At 31.4% G+C, this 20,820-nt stretch overlaps 1 protein-coding gene across 7 annotated transcripts in view; it reads left to right on the top strand.

Annotated features, from left to right (window-relative positions):
- LOC132722174 (sorting nexin lst-4-like) overlaps nucleotides 1–20,820 on the top strand; it is a 51,334-nt gene continuing 30,514 nt past the window's right edge. For 2 of the 7 annotated variants that reach the window (XM_060706618.1, XM_060706622.1), the window contains exons 1-2: nucleotides 1–127; nucleotides 14,819–14,905. In XM_060706618.1, coding sequence (XP_060562601.1) covers nucleotides 113–127; nucleotides 14,819–14,905 — 102 coding nt within the window. In that variant the 5' untranslated portion in view covers nucleotides 1–112. Of the gene's footprint in view, nucleotides 128–6,520; nucleotides 6,672–14,818; nucleotides 14,906–20,820 lie in introns of those variants that run through there. The other 5 variants (XM_060706617.1, XM_060706619.1, XM_060706623.1 and 2 more) reach the window with 4 other exon arrangements.

The raw sequence follows: 20,820 nt of genomic DNA, 5'->3' as shown, positions 1-20,820 counted from the left end.
TTTTCGATTTACAAGCGTAATGGTACATACAGCCTTTTTTGACAGCTGACACGTGCATTTGTTTACATTTTGTATCCCAAAGGTGGCGCTGCATGAATCAGCTGACAACAAAATGGCGGAAGTACAGGTACTTTTCTGTAGTTGTCAAACTTTTAAATTTGTTTTGAAAGTTTTTGTTTTATCAGAGCTGCATAATATTTATGTTGTCAGTAGAACGTAATCTTTAATTATGTATTCGACTGGCAAATGTATATTTTTATATTATATTTTACTTTAAAATAATTGTAAACAACGCCCCCATATTTCAAAAATCCCGGCGGGTGGGGGTATTTATGAATCCATCCCTTTTGGTATTTTAACTGTTTAAAAAATTTTTTGTTTGAATTCAAACGTTTCCGATTAAGATTTGACCATCACAATTTTGATATTTGGTTTTTAAGACTGTTTTTTTTCCTTGAAATTAGCTGTTTATGTGCATTGTTTTTAATTGTTTCATTTATAATCATGTTTCCCTCTGTGTCAAGTAGGGGCCCTAGTCAAAGTATTTCCGAATGCCCCAAAGCTAAGAAATTTCTTAATATTTTTGGTAATGGGTCAGAAATCATTTCTAGAGGGGAATATATTATTGCCCATACAAAATATAGCACAATATCTCAATGTGTAGTACAATTAGTTGGAATAAGTAGTACAACACATTTGAATTTTGATGTATCCACATACTGCCAGTTTTCAATCACAACCACTTTTCAATCATCCCTCGAAATTTTTTATTTTTGACCTTATTTGTCATGTAACCAAACTGTAAGCACATCTTGTATTCACCTTGACTAAATTTATCAGCAGCAATGTCAATTATGGCGATAAAAAAGAAAATGCTAGCATTTTAGTTCAAAATATGTAAAATGTGTGTTTTCCACTAATCCTTTATTTACCCAGTTACAAATCGCAATAATTTTCTAAAAATAATTGATTTACAGACTCAGTTTTTTGTCAGTCTGCAGAAATGGATATTAAGTTGGACAACTGTTTCAATATCATGAATTCATTATGTTTGCTACACTTCAAAAGCTGTAATTTTAATATGTACATATTTTACCATACAGTTCTTAATTGGAAGGTAATACATCAGTAAAGTAACAGTCACTTAACCAAGGAAATACATTCTCTGTGATAACTTTTCAGTAAGTAGTCACTAGAATGGGGTCATATAGACCCTAAGATCCTAAAAATTTCACAAGAACATGCTTTTTCTGTTATACAAATTGAAATGTTCATCCATACCCCAATTACGACAGCTTTACCACTGCAAATAGATATCAAAATTGAAAAATGGCATTAAAATTAGGTTAAAATTGTTTATTACCATTTATCTGAAGTTGAGTTTGTCAAAATTTCTCCATAATACATTACTGATTATATTTTAACATTGTATGACAATTTTTATGTGGTACAGTTTATATTTTGTTAACTGATTGAAAAGTGGTTGTGAAATTTTGAAGAACAGGAAAATGGGTCAGTAATGATTTGTCCTCGATTCATAATAATAATTCAGGTAAAATTTTAAAAAGTTGGTGCATTTATTAGCTAAAATGATAATATTCGCAGAATTGAAAGAGATTTTTTTTAAATATAATTTCACTGTCAGTTATTGTAGAAAAATCTGTTAGCTGACCGGAAAGAGGCAGTACGGGGATACTTTCAAGATAATTTTGAATGGGGGATGTCTTTTTTTCAATGGTTTGACAGTAGGAAAAAAAACAATCCATAAAAGGGTCAAACTGTTCTCGCCAAATTCATTAGGCTAGACTCAATAGTGGCCCAATATTAGAAGTTTCTATGATATCAGGGGTTCTATGATATCACAGTATTTACATTTTCTGCGACGTCTAGTAAAAGCAACACGGAATTATGTTATTATTTTTTAAACTGCCACGCTAAATTGCTTTGCATCTGCCAATAAATCTAATTTTGTGAATAATGAATATATTCGTGGTAAGAAAACTATTTTATAAAATCTTCATTATTCATATTTGAATACTACATGTATTTCCCTTAATTATAGGGCTGCAACGGTACACCTAAGGTTCAATTCAATTTCGAAGTCAGACACTCCAATTTGATTTTTTTCGATTTGATTCCTGTTTGATTACTATTTAGTCTTCAGTTGACAATTCTGCTTACTTGCCGTAAAAGCCGGTTGCCCTTGACAATTGTTATATTATTTTTTATGTTTTTAGTTGTTTTAACTTATTTAATCTCTACCTTATTTAAGTTATTAGTAGTAGTAGTGTTCATGAAACTAAAAAGTTCTAATCAAACAAACTATCACAAATAATGCGATCTGACTTGTAATAATGAGTTGGCATTTAACTGAATTAACAATACCCGAAGATGTCAACCGTTCAATTCCAACACTCGCAAAATTGTCTGCGTTTCATTGGCTTTCCAATTTTACCAACCAATGAAAATGCGTTTAACGAATCGCTTTGAAACAGGCTGAGCGTAGACGATGTTGGCACTTTGAAAATTATTGCATGCTTTTATCGAAAATTAGGGCAACTTTTTCTTCGCTTTTCTAAGCGAACCGGGCGTAATGGAGAGAGACAAGGTGTCTTTGTCGCCCAAGTCGCCTAGAATCGTGATCCCTGAGCTTTTTAAACACATGAACATCAGAACTGGGATCCTTCATATTACTGGACAAAATATGATGTTTTTTTACTATAACTTTTATCTAAAACCATAAAAAAGTATGGAATTTTAACCAATTGATTTAGGGTACTTAGTACACGCAAACGTTGCCTTATCAAACTTGAAATGTAACATTTTGACCATAAAAATGTGTCTACATTACAAAGCAGGGCATTATAAGAGAAAAAAATTTGTAGACAACTCAATTTACTGAATATTGTTTTTCACAATATTTTGAAGTTGTGAATTGAAATTAATTTTTAAATAATCAGCAGGGGAACTACGATTACACTGGTATGAAAAAATAAAAATTTCTTTACCTCTACCACTAAAAGGGTGGTTAAGGGACTATAAGGAACTGAATCATTATGTGTCCTGTGGCACTGAATGCAGGATATATACATGTACCAGATATTCAGAAACTATCATGTTTTACATACATGTACATATCGTTATTTAAAGCTGCATTCCTCCAGATGAATAAACAATTTTAGTATTAAAAAAAAATCAAATTGATATGACTTACATGACATTGTGTATTAAAAGTTTAAGAAATATAAACTTATAATTCATGATTTCTGAAGATCTTTGCATTTTTAAGCAACCATTTTATATAATACCCTAATAGTAAAAGGCAAATTTTGCATATCTTTAAAGGCACATTATGCCTAGAAATCCATATGTTTTTCATTGTTTAGAAATATCAAACATGTGTTTAATGTTATTTTGATAATGGATTTAGCTGATTAAGTGCATGTTAGATGTTTAACAAATCTGAAAAAAGTAGCGCTTTATATGCAGTTAAGTGTTCACTGTTTAAATATAAGGTACCAAAATGTAAACAAAGTAGTATTTTAACTTCCATACAAAATACTAATTCACTATAATTCACTATAATATTATGTATAATTATACCAATTGCCAACATAACTAAAGATGCAAAAGATAGTTCATGTATATAACAAATTAGTTTGTTTTTGGAAACCGTAACATGATACCAAAAATAAACAGCATTTCTAAGGCATAATGGGCCTTTAACTTTTTGTGTAAAATTAAAGTATCATAATTTTTATTTGGTTTAAGAATTTGTTTTATAGAAAAAGAAATAGGAACTGAATATTGTAAAAGTTAGCATAAATCAAAAGGTGACTGGTGTACTGCTTTAAGGTTAACCTTATTGTGTACTAATTGATTCTTTAAAATCATTGAGATAAGACAATATTGCACTGGAGTGTTCGATTACATTTATATACATTGTATTATAAACCTTAACCTTTTTTTCAAATTTGTATGTAAAGAAATTTTTTACCTACCAGTTGAACGATTTCTCAGTTTCATGTTTGATGTAATTACATGGTTACAAAATAATGTATTTTAAAATTGTTTTTGAAATCATTGATGCAAAGAAATGATCCAAAGTATTGTTGAATGTATAAATATACACCCAAATTTCTTGAATTTTGTTTATTAACCCTAAGCCTGCAGGAACTGAGGTAAAAGTGACAAGATTTTGCCACCAGTATAGAACCAGGCTTAAGCGTGCACATTTGTGCAGTCTGACCAGGCTCTATTTAGTTTAGTATTTTAATATTGAAATCCCTTACACTTTGAATGGACTGTTCCAAATTCAATACTGGGCAAATCCATTTCATAAATTCAGCAGGGGAAATTTGCTAAAAGGAGTAGATTTAAGTATAAATAATTAATTGTTTATAAAACCACCTCTGGTTAAAAGTCATAAGGGAAAACCTGCTTTAAATGGGCAACACAGGTTTCATTTTAGTTATATATATGTAAAATACTCCCTACTCCAAATTTCTAATACTTTTTAAGCTTATCTGCAGGGTTACAACTTTAAAGGCCAACAGAATATTCTATGGATCTTACAATTCACTGTGCTCATCAAAGCCAGTCCTGTATAACCCTTACCTCTCTAACTTGTCCATCTTTGATAATTCAATCTGGTCTAAACCATTAATCACTTTAAGAGAGAAAATTTTAAAATAAGTACTTTCTTGAAAAGCTAACAATGCTGACCATGATCAGATGGCACTGACTGTTGGCTTTTAATTAATTTGCCAGCTGATCTTCAGGTCTGCACTGGTTGACTGGGCAGTAGTTTCAGTGATCAATCCCCTGCAGACTAATGGATAACTTCAAGTTTCTGGTAACCTACTTGTTCTGCTTTCAGGGCTTTTTTCACTGGTTGGGGAAACTGCCCTAGGACAGAATAACACTGTATTGTTGCAAAAGGGTAAAATCTGGATAAAAATTGAATTTTCAATGATTTTAATTAATTTTTTTGAGGGGAATTAGTCTTTAAATAGCCCCTGAATTTTCAATGATTTTAATTAATTTTCCAGAGGGGAAATAGTCTATAAATGGCCCCTGCTATAGAAGAACAAAAAAGCCCTGGTCTTAAAAGAATGGTCATTTATAATTTTACAGATTTTTATTGCTTAGTTGAATGTCCATGCTAACATGTCAAAGGTCATTGTGAAGTACAAAACATACGAGTGACATGACTTTACATTTGTTTACATCAACTAGGTACAAATTTTTCTTGTGTGTCTTTTCGTCAACTCACTAGTGATGTTATCAAACATACTGGGTAATTTTTTTGGTGTCGTTACATTGTTGACATACTTTTCAAACACATTATATATACATATCGTATATATATATTTAGTGAAAAGATTGATAGCCCGAGAAAAAAAAACATGAATCAGAATTCAGATAATCTGCATAAGATATCAATGACTTACTGATAAATGAATTTTTTTAATGTCAATGTCAATATGAAATAGAGATAAACCATCAATTGCGAAATATCTAATAAGTAAATACTACTGGTACTGCTTACTGAAATAGTTTTCTATTTTTAGAATGAGATAACTGTAGGTTTACAATTATTTGAAAGTCAAATTTGAAAAAAAAATTCATTAATAGTTTGTGAATTAAGAAATTTAAGAATAATATGCACAATCCAAAGTTCTCTTTTGAAATATAAGAGAAAGTATGTTGTTTTTTTTGTCTCCATATTCTACAGTCTGTTACTTTTAATACGATTCAGACTGGTGTGTGGCAAGCAATAGATAAGAATAGATTTTTCAACTTAAAAGTAATTGTGAACTCTGGATTTTTTCAATATTTTGAAATGGTTGAAGTGTTAAGTAAATAGATAAACAGTCATATGAACTTTTTTTGATTTACTGTCTATTAAATAAAGTGGCTATTAAGTTATTGATAATTCTTTTACTGGCAGATAGTCTGTGTTTTAGTGATCTTTTTTCAGCCTGACTGAATAAGGGAAAGGGCAGACCATGATTATAATCAGATGCCTGATGGCATACGTGTGCTTGCAGTGATTTTCCAGCTTATATATTAACAGACTCCGATAAAAAGGCCTCTTCCCAATTGAAATTTTCTTTCAAATCATGCAGTTTTCCCAAAAATCTTAACTTAAACCTGCTTTTTTACTTCCCAAATTAGCAATTTTAGCGATTATTTTCCCAAAATCAAGAGGCTAAATTGGCCTCTTCCCAATTAAGTGAGGAAAATCACTGGCTTGTTGATCTTGGTCTGCACTGGTTTCATATGTAAAATCTTTTGCTATTTGCAGGCTTAAGGGTTAAGGATAGACCCTTTGTGATAAAATATTAGTTAGTTAAATGAACAAGACATAGAGTACAATGTACTTTTTCAGTCTACTGTTCAATAATTTTTAAGAAAAACAAAATTTTACAAAGCTTGAATTTTCACCAAAAAAAAAAAAAGGAAAATGTCTGAGCCAGCTGCTTTAATTTTAATGGAGGAAGCAGCTGCTTTAAAAATAAGTTTTGAGTACAGTATAGTAACATGTTACATGTTTATTATCGTTTGATCTTGTATGTGGTTTAACCATGTCATCTTAATTCTTAGCATTTAATATGGATATGACTGTTTAGATACAAGAAATTGGTTTTAATATAAACATGTTCAAGGTAAAATTACATTTTAATCTTCGTTTACACTGAACAGATTGTTTAAAAGATAAATTTTTGAAAAGTGTTAAGTGCATTGTTATTATAAACTTGTTGAATTTTACAGTTTTTGGTTCATTGAAGGTAAACAATGTCTTGTATTTGAAACTAAAAGTGAATTTGACACCTTATATTTATTAAATTGCTTATTTCGCATTTTTCTTACATAAATTTTTATGTTAACTGGCCCTTCTATATTTGACTGTCTTCTGGACCAATGTTTGAGCTCCATTTACACTTTGAAAAGCATATATTTTTTTCCTACTTTAGTTCAAATTTAAAAAAGAAAAAAAGAGTGGTGATAAAGAAATTATAATATTGAATAAAATTTTGGGTTTTTTGTATTAAAAACGAATGGTTCAAATAATAATAAAGTAGCTTATATATTTTATTAACTTTCATAACAACTCGGAGCTCCTATATACTCCATTGAAATATCACACTATTAATAGTGAAAAATGGTCTGCATTGTTTGCTATTCCAAGTACTTTCCAAGTAAATTTCGAAAGATGGACAAGTCTATTTAAGATACATTGTATTATGTGGGGTGCAAGGGTGGGTAGCAACAAAAAAAAGGTGCCAGTGTCAAATGTTTAAAATATATGAATGAAGCTTGATTAAGATATGATAAATTGTGATGTTTGTACTGCGTAATATATTTTGCAATGTTGACAATTTAAAGTAGACTTAAAAGTGGGATTGTTTTTTTAATTGGCTCACCCTATTCTATGAATTATCTCCAGATAACATGAGTGTCCGAAAATTATGAAAATAATACAAAATAATTATTATAAGGACTTTAAGGAGTGTTATTAATGGGATCACTTAAGATTCATAATGAGTAATTTTATTTGTTTTTTAAAAAAAAGAATGACGATGAATGAGTGTCAAGAACTGAACATGAAGACTTAACCTATATTCTAATCTCTTCCTTATTTGTTTTAATGATATAATATTTGATGTTGATAAAGTTTTGTTTTGAGAAAATGAAATTGAACCGATTATTTTAAATTTTACTTCCCCTGTGCAGTTTTGTGCCCTCAGCAGGGCTTCATGATTGGCGAAAGTTTGGGAGTCATTTTACTCCTTGATTTTGGCTTGTGACTTCCAAAATGTAATGTCTTTTCTTCTTTATCTATATAATGTAACTTCCAATGTGAGAGATTTTGCAGTCTCTTACTTCCAAATTTTGGAACTTAAAAGAAGCCCTGACCCCTTTTGATTTGGACATGGCCCGACATGGATATTGTTAATCTGAACCCCCTAGCCTGCTCAGGTAGATCTACCCATGTGACCAATACACATCAAATTTGCCATCTTCTTAAGACTCCATTAAATTGAAAAATCATTTACAAATGTATCAAAATATGTAAGTGTATTCTTTATATATTTAAAGCTGCATATTAAAGAATGAACATAGCCTTGTTTATTTTGTTCCCGCCTCTGACTTATCCAGACTGGAAGGAAGTACTTAATGTCATATTAGGAGAAATTAAAAAGTACAAATTATCTTCTTACATCATAGATTACATAATAGTTCATTATAGCCAGACTGTTATTAAGACCCATTCTGGTTAAGTGTCTCTCTGTGGCCTGTTTCTTTGTTGGTAATTTGCTTCATCATCGAATAATTGCATGATCAAAACTCTTAAGAAATGGTTTAAGAAGGCTTGTACACATGTAATTCTGCATGTAACCAAAGTTCAAAGCAGGCTTTTATTTGGATTAAGTCTGTTCATTATAGAGAAAATTGAATGCTTAATGTTACATAACCATTATTAGAATGTGAAATTTCTCAACATTTTGTTACTTTCCATGTTTTATATTAAATTTCATATCCAGTTTTTCTTTATTGAATTAAAATTAATTAGCTTTCTTTTGTCCAGGCATTTTTTGTAATCTTTTTCCATTAGTGTATGTTGGTCTCTGATAGTTAAAATTTTAAAAAGATAAAACTTTACAAAACTTAGATATAAGATGGAATAATAAATAGCAAACGTATACTGAGGCTATTGGTTCTAATCAGGTGTCAGATTTTACCAGTAGTAATGCAGCAAAAGGGCCTCGGCTTCCTATATAAGTGTATTGAGTGTATACAATGTAGGGGCCTCTTTTTGACAGAGTCATTAAGGTATCACTCATCCCTCATTGCTGTGGGTGGGACGTTGATGGTGTTGACGTTACAAATAGAAAGCTTAGTAACCCAGTAATTTTTCAGGTAGTTAATAGTATTTGTTGTCAAATTTGACCTGAATAACAATAATTTATTTATTAAGGGTCATCATTAGTAGGTGGCTGTAGACCAAAATAATTGTGTTGTGAGTAAATTTAAAGCCATAAAGGGCCACCTCAAAAACTTAGAAAACACTCTTTGTTGTATGTGAAAAACAAAAAGGACCGCGTCCGCCTGAAATTCAGAACGGACCTTCTAACAAAAATGTAAATGACAACAGTTACTGTGGTCTTGAAAAGTAATTGATTCAATATTTGAGCCGTGTCATGACAAAACCAACATAATGGGTTTGTGACCAGCATGGATCCAGACCAGCCTGCGCATCTGCGCAGTCTGATCAGGATTCATGCTGTTCGCTTACCAACTCTATTACAAGTAGAGAAACTGATAGCGAACAGCATGGATCCTGATCAGACTGCGCGGATGCGCAGGCTGGTCTGGATCCATGCTGGTCGCAAACCCATTATGTTGGTTTTGTCGTGACACGGCTCAATTGGACATAGTGCTTTGTTTGTTGGTCTGTTTGATCTTTAGTTGGTTTGTAATTAAAGTGTAAAAACTTTATATGATTTGACTCTTATTAATATTTCTTGTTTGTTGTAAATATTTATCAAGGCATTCATATATATATTTACATTTGCACATGGAGTGCTAGCAGCCATAATCAATGAAATTTAATCCCTGTCAGATGCCATCAGTATAGAAATGATCGAGCAAAGCCTGCATTTTCCTGAAGTCTGGCCGGAGTCTGTACTACTGTTAGCCTAATTTCAAATTCCATGGAACCAAGAGATTATATATACTTGATAGCATTTCCAAAATAAAGAGAGATCAAGACCTTTTTATAATATATAATTTGAAGGAGATTAGGGTTAGTTAGTCATGAAATTGTGTTGTATTCAGTGACTTTCCTCAAGTCATTTTTGATCTATTTACTTCAAGCTTTATCCATCTTACCTATATTTTGTATATTTATTACTCAACGTAATGGGTGACATTGACTGATGCTGGCTGGCAAGTGTTGTGGATACAAAAAACAACAACATTATAGTGTTACAATGTCAGTCAGTTGCAATACAAATGCATAGCTTCTAAAGATTATTATATTTGTAAAATATGCATGTACACACTATTCTGGACTTGTCGACCCATTCAATTTACTGACAACATTAAAGGGACTCCACTGAGGTTATTTGACATGATGGGACTGAAAATATTTATTTCCAGATAAATGTACCATTTGATGTAGGTTTAGACCACTAATCTTTGTGCAAAATTTCAGATCATTCGCGCACTTTGTTTTTCCAGATTAATTATTCAAATTGAAAATAATGACCCAAAATGAAAAGCGTTTATACTCTTTTCACTCAAATCGGGCTAGGAAAAGCATAAAAATACGATTTTCAATTTATTTCAAGATACATTTCTTTTTCTATCTTTGCATTATATTTCTTTTTAAAGGGTCCCAGCTCATTTATGTAAGAATTAATAATAAATGTTATGTTTTTAGGTTTTTAACCCTCAGTGGTCCCCGGTCAGTCCCTTTAAATGTGTAAAACAAAGAAAGGGAGAAAACTACATCCTTTAATATGTTAATTTGACAGTAAGTTTGACTGATGTACCCATGTATTAAAAGCTTGTAATAGGTTGTCAAATTGTAATATTATAAATACATTACAATTACTTGTAATATTATAAATACATTACAATTACATGTATATTGTAGTAGTGAAAGGAACATTTCTGTCAGTTTGTTAACTTGTCATTTGGTACAATTCAAGTTACCGGTACCCGCTTTATTCTATTCCTACTAATAGCTTGTCATAGCCTGTCCATAAAGATGAAGAATAGAGAAGGATATCAGTCTGTCTTGTGAAAGATACAATCATTTTTCATATGTTGTTAACTGAAACAGGCTTTAAGAGGGCTTTTGACAACACCGTGTATACATGACTGTATATCCTGGATGTATATGTGTATAAACTTTTATCACTAAGGGTTAAAATGGACAACCTATTGTTTATTCATATGTAAGTGAAAGATGATAAATCACTAAATCACTAAGTTATCTTGATATTTTAGATTATAGAAACATATTGGTAATATAAACTATGCAATATGCACAGGGAAACTTTTTAAGAAAAATATTTCGCAGAATTGTCTGAATAGATATAGAAAATTTAAAGGTACATTATGCCTCAGAAAGAAATAATATTTTAATTCTTCAGAAAGGGCAAGCAAAAGTTTTATAAAGTTCTAAAGAATGCTTTAAAATGCTTTACACATGAAGAAAGTAGAGCTTAATGAGAAATTATTAGTCATAAATGTAGCAAAATGTAAACAAAGTAGTCTTTGACATCCAAACAAAATACTAAATTGCAAAATCTCTACTAATTTTCAAATGCAATGCAAATAAAAGATGGTTCAGAAAATTGGCACACGAGTAACAATTTGGGCCTTTAAATTTTAAACATGCTTGTGAGGGTCTTTTTTGCAAATTTATGATAATTATATTCCATGGGAAACATTACCAGTACATTAAATAAAATGTTGTCATGAGTGAAAAAATATATCTTGCTGAAGAATCAATATACAAATGATATCATCTTGAAGCAGTGATGATAATTAAGTATTTATCCTTGAAAAATATTGATATATCCATGTGAATGATAACAACTATAGTGATATCAACAATATCTCAATTAAATAGTGATGTCAATTATATCTCACTGAAGTAATGATATCAATAATATATCACTAAAATAGTGATATATATATATATATATATATATATATCTGTCAGATTGTTGTATAAATGATATTTTCCTGATATAATTAAGTGTATTAAATCTTACTGAAGTATTGATATCAAATATATCTCAGCAAAATGTTAATATTAGTTATATCTTACTGACAAAGGTATCAAATGAAAACTCATGATAAAAGTACATGAATGAGATATTTTCCAATGTAACATAGATGTTTAATTTTCTCATAACTTTATAAGCATCTCACGATCTCTGAATCACTGTCACATAATTCCATGGGAAAACAGTCTGAAATTGTACTTTAAAGCGGATAAGTTGAGTCTAGATTAATATTGACTAGATTATTTTACTTTTGTTAAACGTGTTCATTATTTTTGAGGTAATATCATGTTCAGTAAATCTATTGAAAGTTTAAAACTTTTGTTCATTTTGAAACTGCTTACAAAACAGATTTTCATATTCAGGCATTCGCTTTTGTTTGAGCTTTCGATTATTACCGAACCTGCTTATATTTTATTACCTACCATGATATTTGTTTTTCATTTATTTACATCTCTGTCAGCACTTCTGGTTATTGGGAAGGTTTTAATTTCTTGTGTTTAAAATAGATTTAAGATATTTAGCAATATATAAGCATAACACAATTCATTTTAGATTTTCTGTTGTTATTTAGCCAGCTTGTATTAAATTTGTTCCCAACCTCTGATATAGCTGTATGGGAAGGCAGCCTTTTCTACTTTAGGTTCGGCTGGTGCATTTAATTACAAGACCTGCAGACCGGCTGTTATTGAGGCTGTCCATGAGACATTGCAACATAGCTCACACCCTGTAGCGCTGTCTTCAACAGTATTCAATCTTCAATAAATAAAGCGCTTGAATCAATGATCCAAAAGGTCCTGCTGATTAAATTTAATAGGAGTTAACCCATTACTGCACTGAGGTCAAAATCATTATGACCTTGACATAGTCAATGTGACTTAAAGACCAATCACCACTGATTTATTAATCTATGTGGCAAAGATGACTGAAACTTATATCATATGTATATCATCAATTTAGAGTAGTAACAGCATAACTCCTATTAATTACTAATTACCTGTTGCTTTATTTCAAATCCCTTGACTCAAATAAAGCAACAGGTTTAGATGACATAGGAGCAAAATTTTTAAAAATCTCAGCTGAAGTAATAGCAAAACCACTCACACAAATATTTAATCAAAGCATTTCTACATCTGTATTCCCTTCACTTTTCAAGAAAGCAAAGATAATTCCAATTTTCAAAAAAGGGAACAAATCTGATACAAATAACTATCGTCCTATTTCGATTCTCCCTGTTCTTTCCAAAGTACTAGAAAAACATGTCAGTAATCACCTTAAAAATTTTCTTGAAACACATTCATTATTGCATAAGACTCAATCAGGTTTCCGCTCACATCATTCATGTGAAACAGCATTAACATCTATCATTGACACTTGGATTTCTGCAATCAATGACAACAAACTAGTAGGCACTGTTTTTCTTGATCTAACTAAGGCATTTGATTTACTTAATCATTCCCTTTTAATTCAAAAGATGACACAATATCAGTTTGCAGGGGAAACACTTAACTGGTTTAAATCTTATCTCTCAAACAGAACACAACAGGTCTCAATCTCTGGCAAATTATCAAGTGCTAAAGAAATATCATCTGGAGTCCCTCAGGGTTCTATACTTGGCCCCGCTCTATTCATTCTATATGACTTGCCTTTAAACCTTCCAAATACATCTACTGACATGTTTGCAGATGATACAACTGTCTCCTCATTTGGATCGTCTATTGACTCAGTCTACAGATCGCTACAAAATAGCATTGACATCATCTACGACTGGTGTGCAAGAAACTCTATGCTACCAAATCCTCAAAAAACAAAAGCAATGATAATCTCCCCATCAAATATCATTTACAACACCATCAAATCAAGCAATGATTACATTTTGAAAATGCAGGAAAATGAGATTGAATTTACTAACTCTGAAAAATTGCTGGGAATTCACGTGGATCATAGATTATCATGGAACTGTCAAATTGAACAGCTGATTAAAAAATGCAACTCATTACTGTATCTTCTCCTCCGTATCAAACAGTACCTTAACAAACAAATGAGAATAGTTTTTTATAATGCATACATATTACCACACCTTGATTACTGCTGCACTATTTGGGGAAATTGTAATGATGAATTACTGAACAGCATATACAAATTTCAAAAGAGAGCTGCCCGTATTATACTTGACAAAGACATTGATAATTTGATACACCTTCAGAAATATTGTTTCATGAATTGAATTGGTTAAAAATACATGACCGCATCCATTATAAAAAAGCAATTCTTGTTTACAAATCCATTAACAATCTATTGCCACATTATATGTCTGATTTATTTTCACATACAAATCACACAACTCTGAGATCAAACACTCAACAGACACTACATATACCAAAACCTAGATTAGAATTTTGCAGAAAAGCTCTTGCTTACTCTGGGCCTAAAATCTGGAACAAAATACCATTACATATCAGGCAATCAAACAGTCTTCCACTATTCAAAAAGTCATATTTAACATGGTGGTTCTCTGGTGGAAACCTCTGCTTAGATGCTATACATGTATAAATATTTGTTTTTTATATTGGTTGAATATTTTTGTTAATATGTATGTAAATTTTCAATTTTGTTACATCCAATTCAATGTTGAATGTATGTATATAATATCAACTCATTTTATTTTTTTTTCTCATTTTTTTTCTCTTCTTCTTTTTTCAAGGTTGATCTAAAGTATGTCAGTGTTGATGTATAATAATGAAATCTACTTGTGTTATTATTTAATCTTTTATTGATGTATTATATTTTGTAAATTGTTTTGTATATTGTTGAGGCCCACAGGGAAGACTGGGCTTGCCCAACTGTGTTGCCTCATTAAATAAAGTCGTTACTTACTTACTTACTTACTTACTTACTTACTTACTATTAATTTTAATATGAGTTAAGCTGTTATTGCACTAAGTTGACTTATTATGTATTTATATTTATTTCTTCACAAAAGATTTATTTTTCTTTATTTATTTCAGGCACAGGCCTTGTACACATTTGAAGGTGATACGACTAGTGGGGAACTTAGTTTTAATGAAGGAGAAACTTTAACAATAGTACAGCAGGTTGGTACACTCTCACTTTTACAAAACATTACACATATTCCACAATCCGGTTCATTTTGCTATGATATGATCCAGTTCGTTTTGCTATGATATGATCCGGTTCGTTTTGCTATGATATGTTCCAGTTTGTTTTGCTATATATGATTGTTTTCACAGCCTTTAGATTTATTTTGACTACTTTTGGCCTGTTCAGAATGCTTTTCAAAGTTCTATGCCTTTATGGAATGCATTATGGCCTCTTTTTTTCATAGAAAGCTTTTTTAACTCTTTATTAAAGTGCCAATATAATTATATGGTAAAAATTTCTGCATGATGACTACAGACTACAGTACAAGAAAAAAAAAGTTAGTTTTTGAATGCATTGTAAATCACAATTTTTAATATGATCTATGTTTATTTTGAGAATGTGAAACAATAAATTTGCACTTAAACCCTTACTATCAGATATTTAAATTTCATAATTATATATATGCTACATGTTCATGTGTTAGTCCTGAAGTATATTGTTGTATAATGCACCAGTTAAATGTAGCCATGGCCCAGCAGCCACTGAGGGAAGTACTGGGAATGAGCCAAATTTTCAATTTTACCCTTTTTTTTGTCCAGGTTATATGTGGGCAAAATGGCTTGGGATGAGTCTTAATTGCAGTTCAAGGCTCACTTATTTTTATTTGGAATTTTAATATTTGATGTCTCCACAGGTTGGAACCTTGACCAGGAGTTTTAGAAAATTCATGGTCAAAGTCCTTGATACTGTTGTTGATGGGGGCTGTGGTTGCAATTAATTGACTAGTGCATACACTGCATAGATATATGAATTGGTTAATTAATTACATCAGTAAAATACTGCTGTTTTTTCCCTTACTGTGTTGAATTTTTGCTACGGACATTCACGTTTCAGAATTTTGATAAGTCTATAATTAATATCAAAAATACAAAAAATGGGGTAGTAAAAATCCTGTCAGACTGCGCGCACACTGGTGGCATTGAATTGCCCTTTTAGCTATTTACACCTTGCCACACTAAATAAATGATATGGACTAGTCCATCTTTCAATCTGGACTTAACCATTGATCATTTTTAGGGAAAAATCATTTTTAGGGAAAAAATTAAAGTACAATGTATGATGGAAAAACAACCAGTGTAGACCATGATCAGATTACATGGATGTGCTGGCTGATTTTTGTCTGCACTGGTTGCATGGATGGATTTTCTGCTATTGCTCTCAGCACAGGGAAAGGCCTTAAGCAATTTGCTTATTTTTTATTGATCAATTAATCAATTATTTCAACATTCGGAAATGAAATGCTAAAATTTCTTGCAAATATTTGTACATGTTTTACATACCTGTTGAAATTCTGCAGAGCTTCTTAAAATAGAATGCGTGGTTTTAAAATACAAAGTGCATTGTTTTGAGTTTAATTTTTTTCTTCTTCTGAATTTTCGGTTCTGATATTCTGATAGCTGATAAGTATTGTCATTTCTTTCTTAATACCCCAAGTGTGCATTGTTTTATTGCACAAGATTTTTTTTGCTGAGTTTTTTTCTTTCTTTTGTTTTGTAATTTTCTTTATGATCTGATCTGTGTTTTGTTTTTTTTATGTTAAATTGTTTTTATTTAAACAATGCTCTTTCATAATTCTTTGTTTGTTTTATATCATGCCATTGTAGCAGGTAAATATAGATTTCTTAGATAATGACAGTATCCCATTTTAACATTTTACTATTTTTTTCTTCGTTTCTCTGTCTTCACAGTTTTAGAGTTTTAGATAATTTTATTATAATTATAGTCCTTCACATTTGAAATGAGAAAACATTAGATTTAAAAACAAGCAATAGATTTTGAATAAAGTAAAACAAAAAGATGAAATATGTATCTTGAAAAGAAGGAAAATGCCTCACAATAGTAATTGCAGGGGAAAAAAATTGTTTGGTTCAAAATTGTGAGAGAAAAAATCCAAATTTTGAAAGGTTTCAAAATGTGATATATAGATGAAAATTTTATTTTCTATATATTTTATAATTTGTAAACATGTAGTTGTTATTTTGGTATTTTAGATGTTTATATATGATTTAAAAGAAATTATGAGATTAAAGGTTTTGAAATAAATTAGCATACAGAATCATGAAAATGTTACAGTTTCAAATGTGAATATCACCTATCATTTATAATTGTTTGATGACCAAAGATGCTGAAATATATTGCTATTAAAAGAGAGTATTCTTTAGTGGCTTTAATGTACTCATCACATAACAGGTGTGCATTTCACTTCCTGGTACTAGGTGTTTCCTTAACTTTCAATCCGTAACCTTGATAAGATTGGTGTGCAGGGTTTTATATGGAAACAGAATTTGGTTTAATGTATCAATATGAGACTTTTCAAGTGGGCTCAAATGTGTCATTCAAGAGAACTGTGTGGGCTTTTCATTTCTTGGCAAAAGGTGGTTAACCTCAATTGCGGTTGATATGAGCAAGGCTTAATACAGAAAAAGAATTATGTGTTATGAACCCATAGTATGGGACATCAGTGGATGAAATTTACCCATCACATAATAGAGATGCACTTTTCACTTCTTAGGAAAGGGTTTTTAAAATAAAAAATGTTTTAGCTCGACTATACAAAGTATATGGAGAGCTGTCCTACTCGCCCCGGCCTCGGCGTCCGCGTCCAGATTTCAGATTAAAGTTTTGGTGCAGTAAAATATTTTTCACTATAACTTTGTCATTTCTTAAGGTATCAACTTCAAATATATGTTCCTTATCATCAACCACATCTTATGTGACAAGGTTCATAACTCTAGCACCAATATTGCAAGAATTATCTCCCCTTAAACTTAGATTTTTTTTACTAGAAAAATGTTGTTTTTTACTATAACTTTTTTAGTTTTAAAGGATTCTACCTCAAACTCCTTATCATCAATTACATTTTATGTGACAATGTTCATAACTCTTGAAGCAATATTTACAGATTTATCTCTCTTTGAACTTAGGATTTTCTTTAAGAAATATTATAACTTCTTTACTTTTAAAGGTATCTACTTCAGACTTCAAATGTATGTTTCTTATCATAACACACATGTTGTGTGACAAGGTTCATAACTCTAGCGTGACTATTTCTAGAATTATTCCCCTTGATCTTGGAATTTATGTTATTTTTTTACTATAACTTAATACATAATTATACATAATTGATTTTTCTTTCCTTACTGCGTCAAGTATTTTATTAGTCGAGCTTCGCTGTCTCCTGTGACAGCTCTTGTTTATACTTATGTAGATGAAAAAGTGGATATCTTTGCAATATCATTTACTTGCATTTTTCATGTATCGGCCTATCTTTACTTCTTCAAGCTATTTCCCTGTATTGTCTGATGTTTGATAGCTAATATCTACCTGCTTTGATAACTAATATCTACCTGCTTTTCCACTGTCTTGCAACTGATGCCTGTTTCATAAAACTTCAAAATGTCACTATCTGACTATTTGCATGAATTATGATACAGCCTTATTTTACTGCAGCCCACCAGCAAATATAATCTAATAAATCATTACCTTGCTAAATGTCTATTTTTGGACTTGCCTTGCTTTGAATTAGGAATAGTCCATTGTTAATGTAAAGGGGTTTCAGCATCAAAATGCTGAAATTATAACCAGCCATCAGGACAGAGACTAAAGTTCATTGAGTGCTAATTGCTGTCTGGCCTGTCTCTATGCAGGTGACATAGGCAAGGTTAAAGTACATGCTGGCCTGGCTCTACTAGATGGTTTAAAGTGCAGGCTGGCCTGGCTCTAATAGATTGCTTAAAGTGCATGCTGGTCTGGCTCTACTAGATTTCTTAAAGTGCAGGCTGGCCTGGCTCTACTAGATTACTTAAAGTGCATGCTGGCCTGGCTCTATTAGATTGCTTAAAGTGAAAGCTGGCCTGGCTCTACAAGATTGCTTAAAGTGCATGTTGGCCTGGCTCTATTAGGTTGCTTAAAGTACAGGCTGGCATGACTACTAGATTGCTTAAAGTGCATGTGGCCTGGCTCTACAAGATTGCTTAAAGTGAAACCTGGCCTGGCTCTACAAGATTGCTTAAAGTGCCTGCTGGCCTGGCTCTACAAGATTGCTAAAAGTTCAGGCTGGTCTGGTTCTTCTAGATTGCTTAAAGTGCAGGCTGGCCTGACTACTAGATTGCTTAAAGTGCATGCTGGCCTTTTACTAGATGCTTAAAGTGCAGACTGGCCTGGCTCTACTAGATTGCTTAAAGTGCATGCTGGCCTGGCTCTACTATATTGGTTAAATTGCATGCTGGCCTGGCTCTATTAGGTTGCTTAAAGTACAGGCTGGCATGACTACTATATTGCTTAAAGTGCATGCTGGCCTGGCTCTACAAGATTGCTTAAAGTGCATGCTGGCCTGGCTTTACTAAAATTGGGTTAAAAGTAATAGGGCTGGCCTGCTCTACTAATTGCTTAATGCAGGCTGGCCTGTTTTCTCCAAGATTGCTTAAAGTGCAGCTGGCCTGGCTTCCAAAGATTCTTTAAGTAAAGCTGGGGCCCTTTTCAAGTTATGGCCTAAGATGTGTTAAGGTGCCGGCTTTCTAGTTTCCAATTGATTTTCTTAATTTTGCTTAAATAGGCTGGCCTGGTTCTAACTTTTTAGGAAATTTGGGGGCTACAAATTGAAAATTGCTACCTGGTTTTCACAGCCAAAATCAAAACTCAATCTTGTCATTTTTCTTTATTGCTTTAGTCAGGGTGGCCCCTGCTGTATGTAGGTGGGATAGAAAAATCATTATCAAATTAGAACTAGATTCTCTAGCAGTCAGACAGTTTGTAGGTTATCTTTCCTTTCCTTTTACTATGATTATATGATTATATTGAGATTTATTAAGATCCTATAATCTTGTACAGTTTGAACTCTTTCTTCTGAACTTTCATGACTAAGCCAGTGGCTTGCTTTGAAGTGTTCCTGGAATTTTTTCTGGAGTGTATTTTTTTTTAGATAATTGTTTTGATAATTGTTTTTTTCCCCTCTTTTTGTTTATCTGTTCTGCACCTGAATAGTCAATTTATTTTTTAACTGTTTTCTTTCCTAGAAATTTTCTTTTTAGTACATTTCTTGTCAAGGGTTTTGCATGGTAACAATGCTGTAACTAACCTAGTAAACTTTCGTTATTAAGTTACAACATTGTTATATTAACTCTTGACATTGAAAGAGTTGAAGATTTAGTGACTAATTAACATTGAAAGAGTTGAAGATATAGTGACTTATTAAAAACTTAGAAAAAATAGTTATATTACATGCACTAGTGTTTTGTATGATATTGTTTAAGTAGTGTTAACTTTTAAAGCAGCATGCCTCCAGATTTATGCTAATTTTTATGAACATTTTGAAAATGTATGTAAAGGTACAATTTTACTCATTGCAAGCTGCACTTTTGATCCAGTTAAATAACCAAAAAGAGATAAAAATATGCAAAAATGGCACTTACTGTATTAGTCATGCAGTCGAAATATAGTGATAATCACTTCAAAATTAGTCATTACTCACACATTACATGAACATTATAACTTGAATCTTGAATTTATTTTACTTTTCTTTAAATCTTCATACATTTTTCTCAAGTTTGGTTTTCTTGAAATATGTTGGCTTATTTGGAGACATGCCTCTTCAAACATTTTTATTTGGGTACATGTGTATTTATTTAAAAAATACTTCGGATATCTACTTTATACTGTCAGAAATAATACTTTTTTTGAAAAAAATATACAATATATTTGTTTTAACATTTATCTAGGAAAACAGAATTTAAAAATAAGTTTCAATTTTGTAATAATATTCTAAATAGTATGACTTTCTTTTGAATGTTGTCTAGTAGATGATATCATTTCTTAGTGGATGATATATTTTAGTTGATGATATTACAAT

Source organism: Ruditapes philippinarum, unplaced genomic scaffold, assembly GCF_026571515.1.
Source record: "Ruditapes philippinarum isolate M1 unplaced genomic scaffold, ASM2657151v2 ctg1955_1_1_1_1, whole genome shotgun sequence".
Taxonomy (NCBI): domain Eukaryota; kingdom Metazoa; phylum Mollusca; class Bivalvia; order Venerida; family Veneridae; genus Ruditapes; species Ruditapes philippinarum.
Note: the sequence above shows the minus strand (reverse complement) of the source record. Positions and strands in the feature narration are given on the sequence as shown.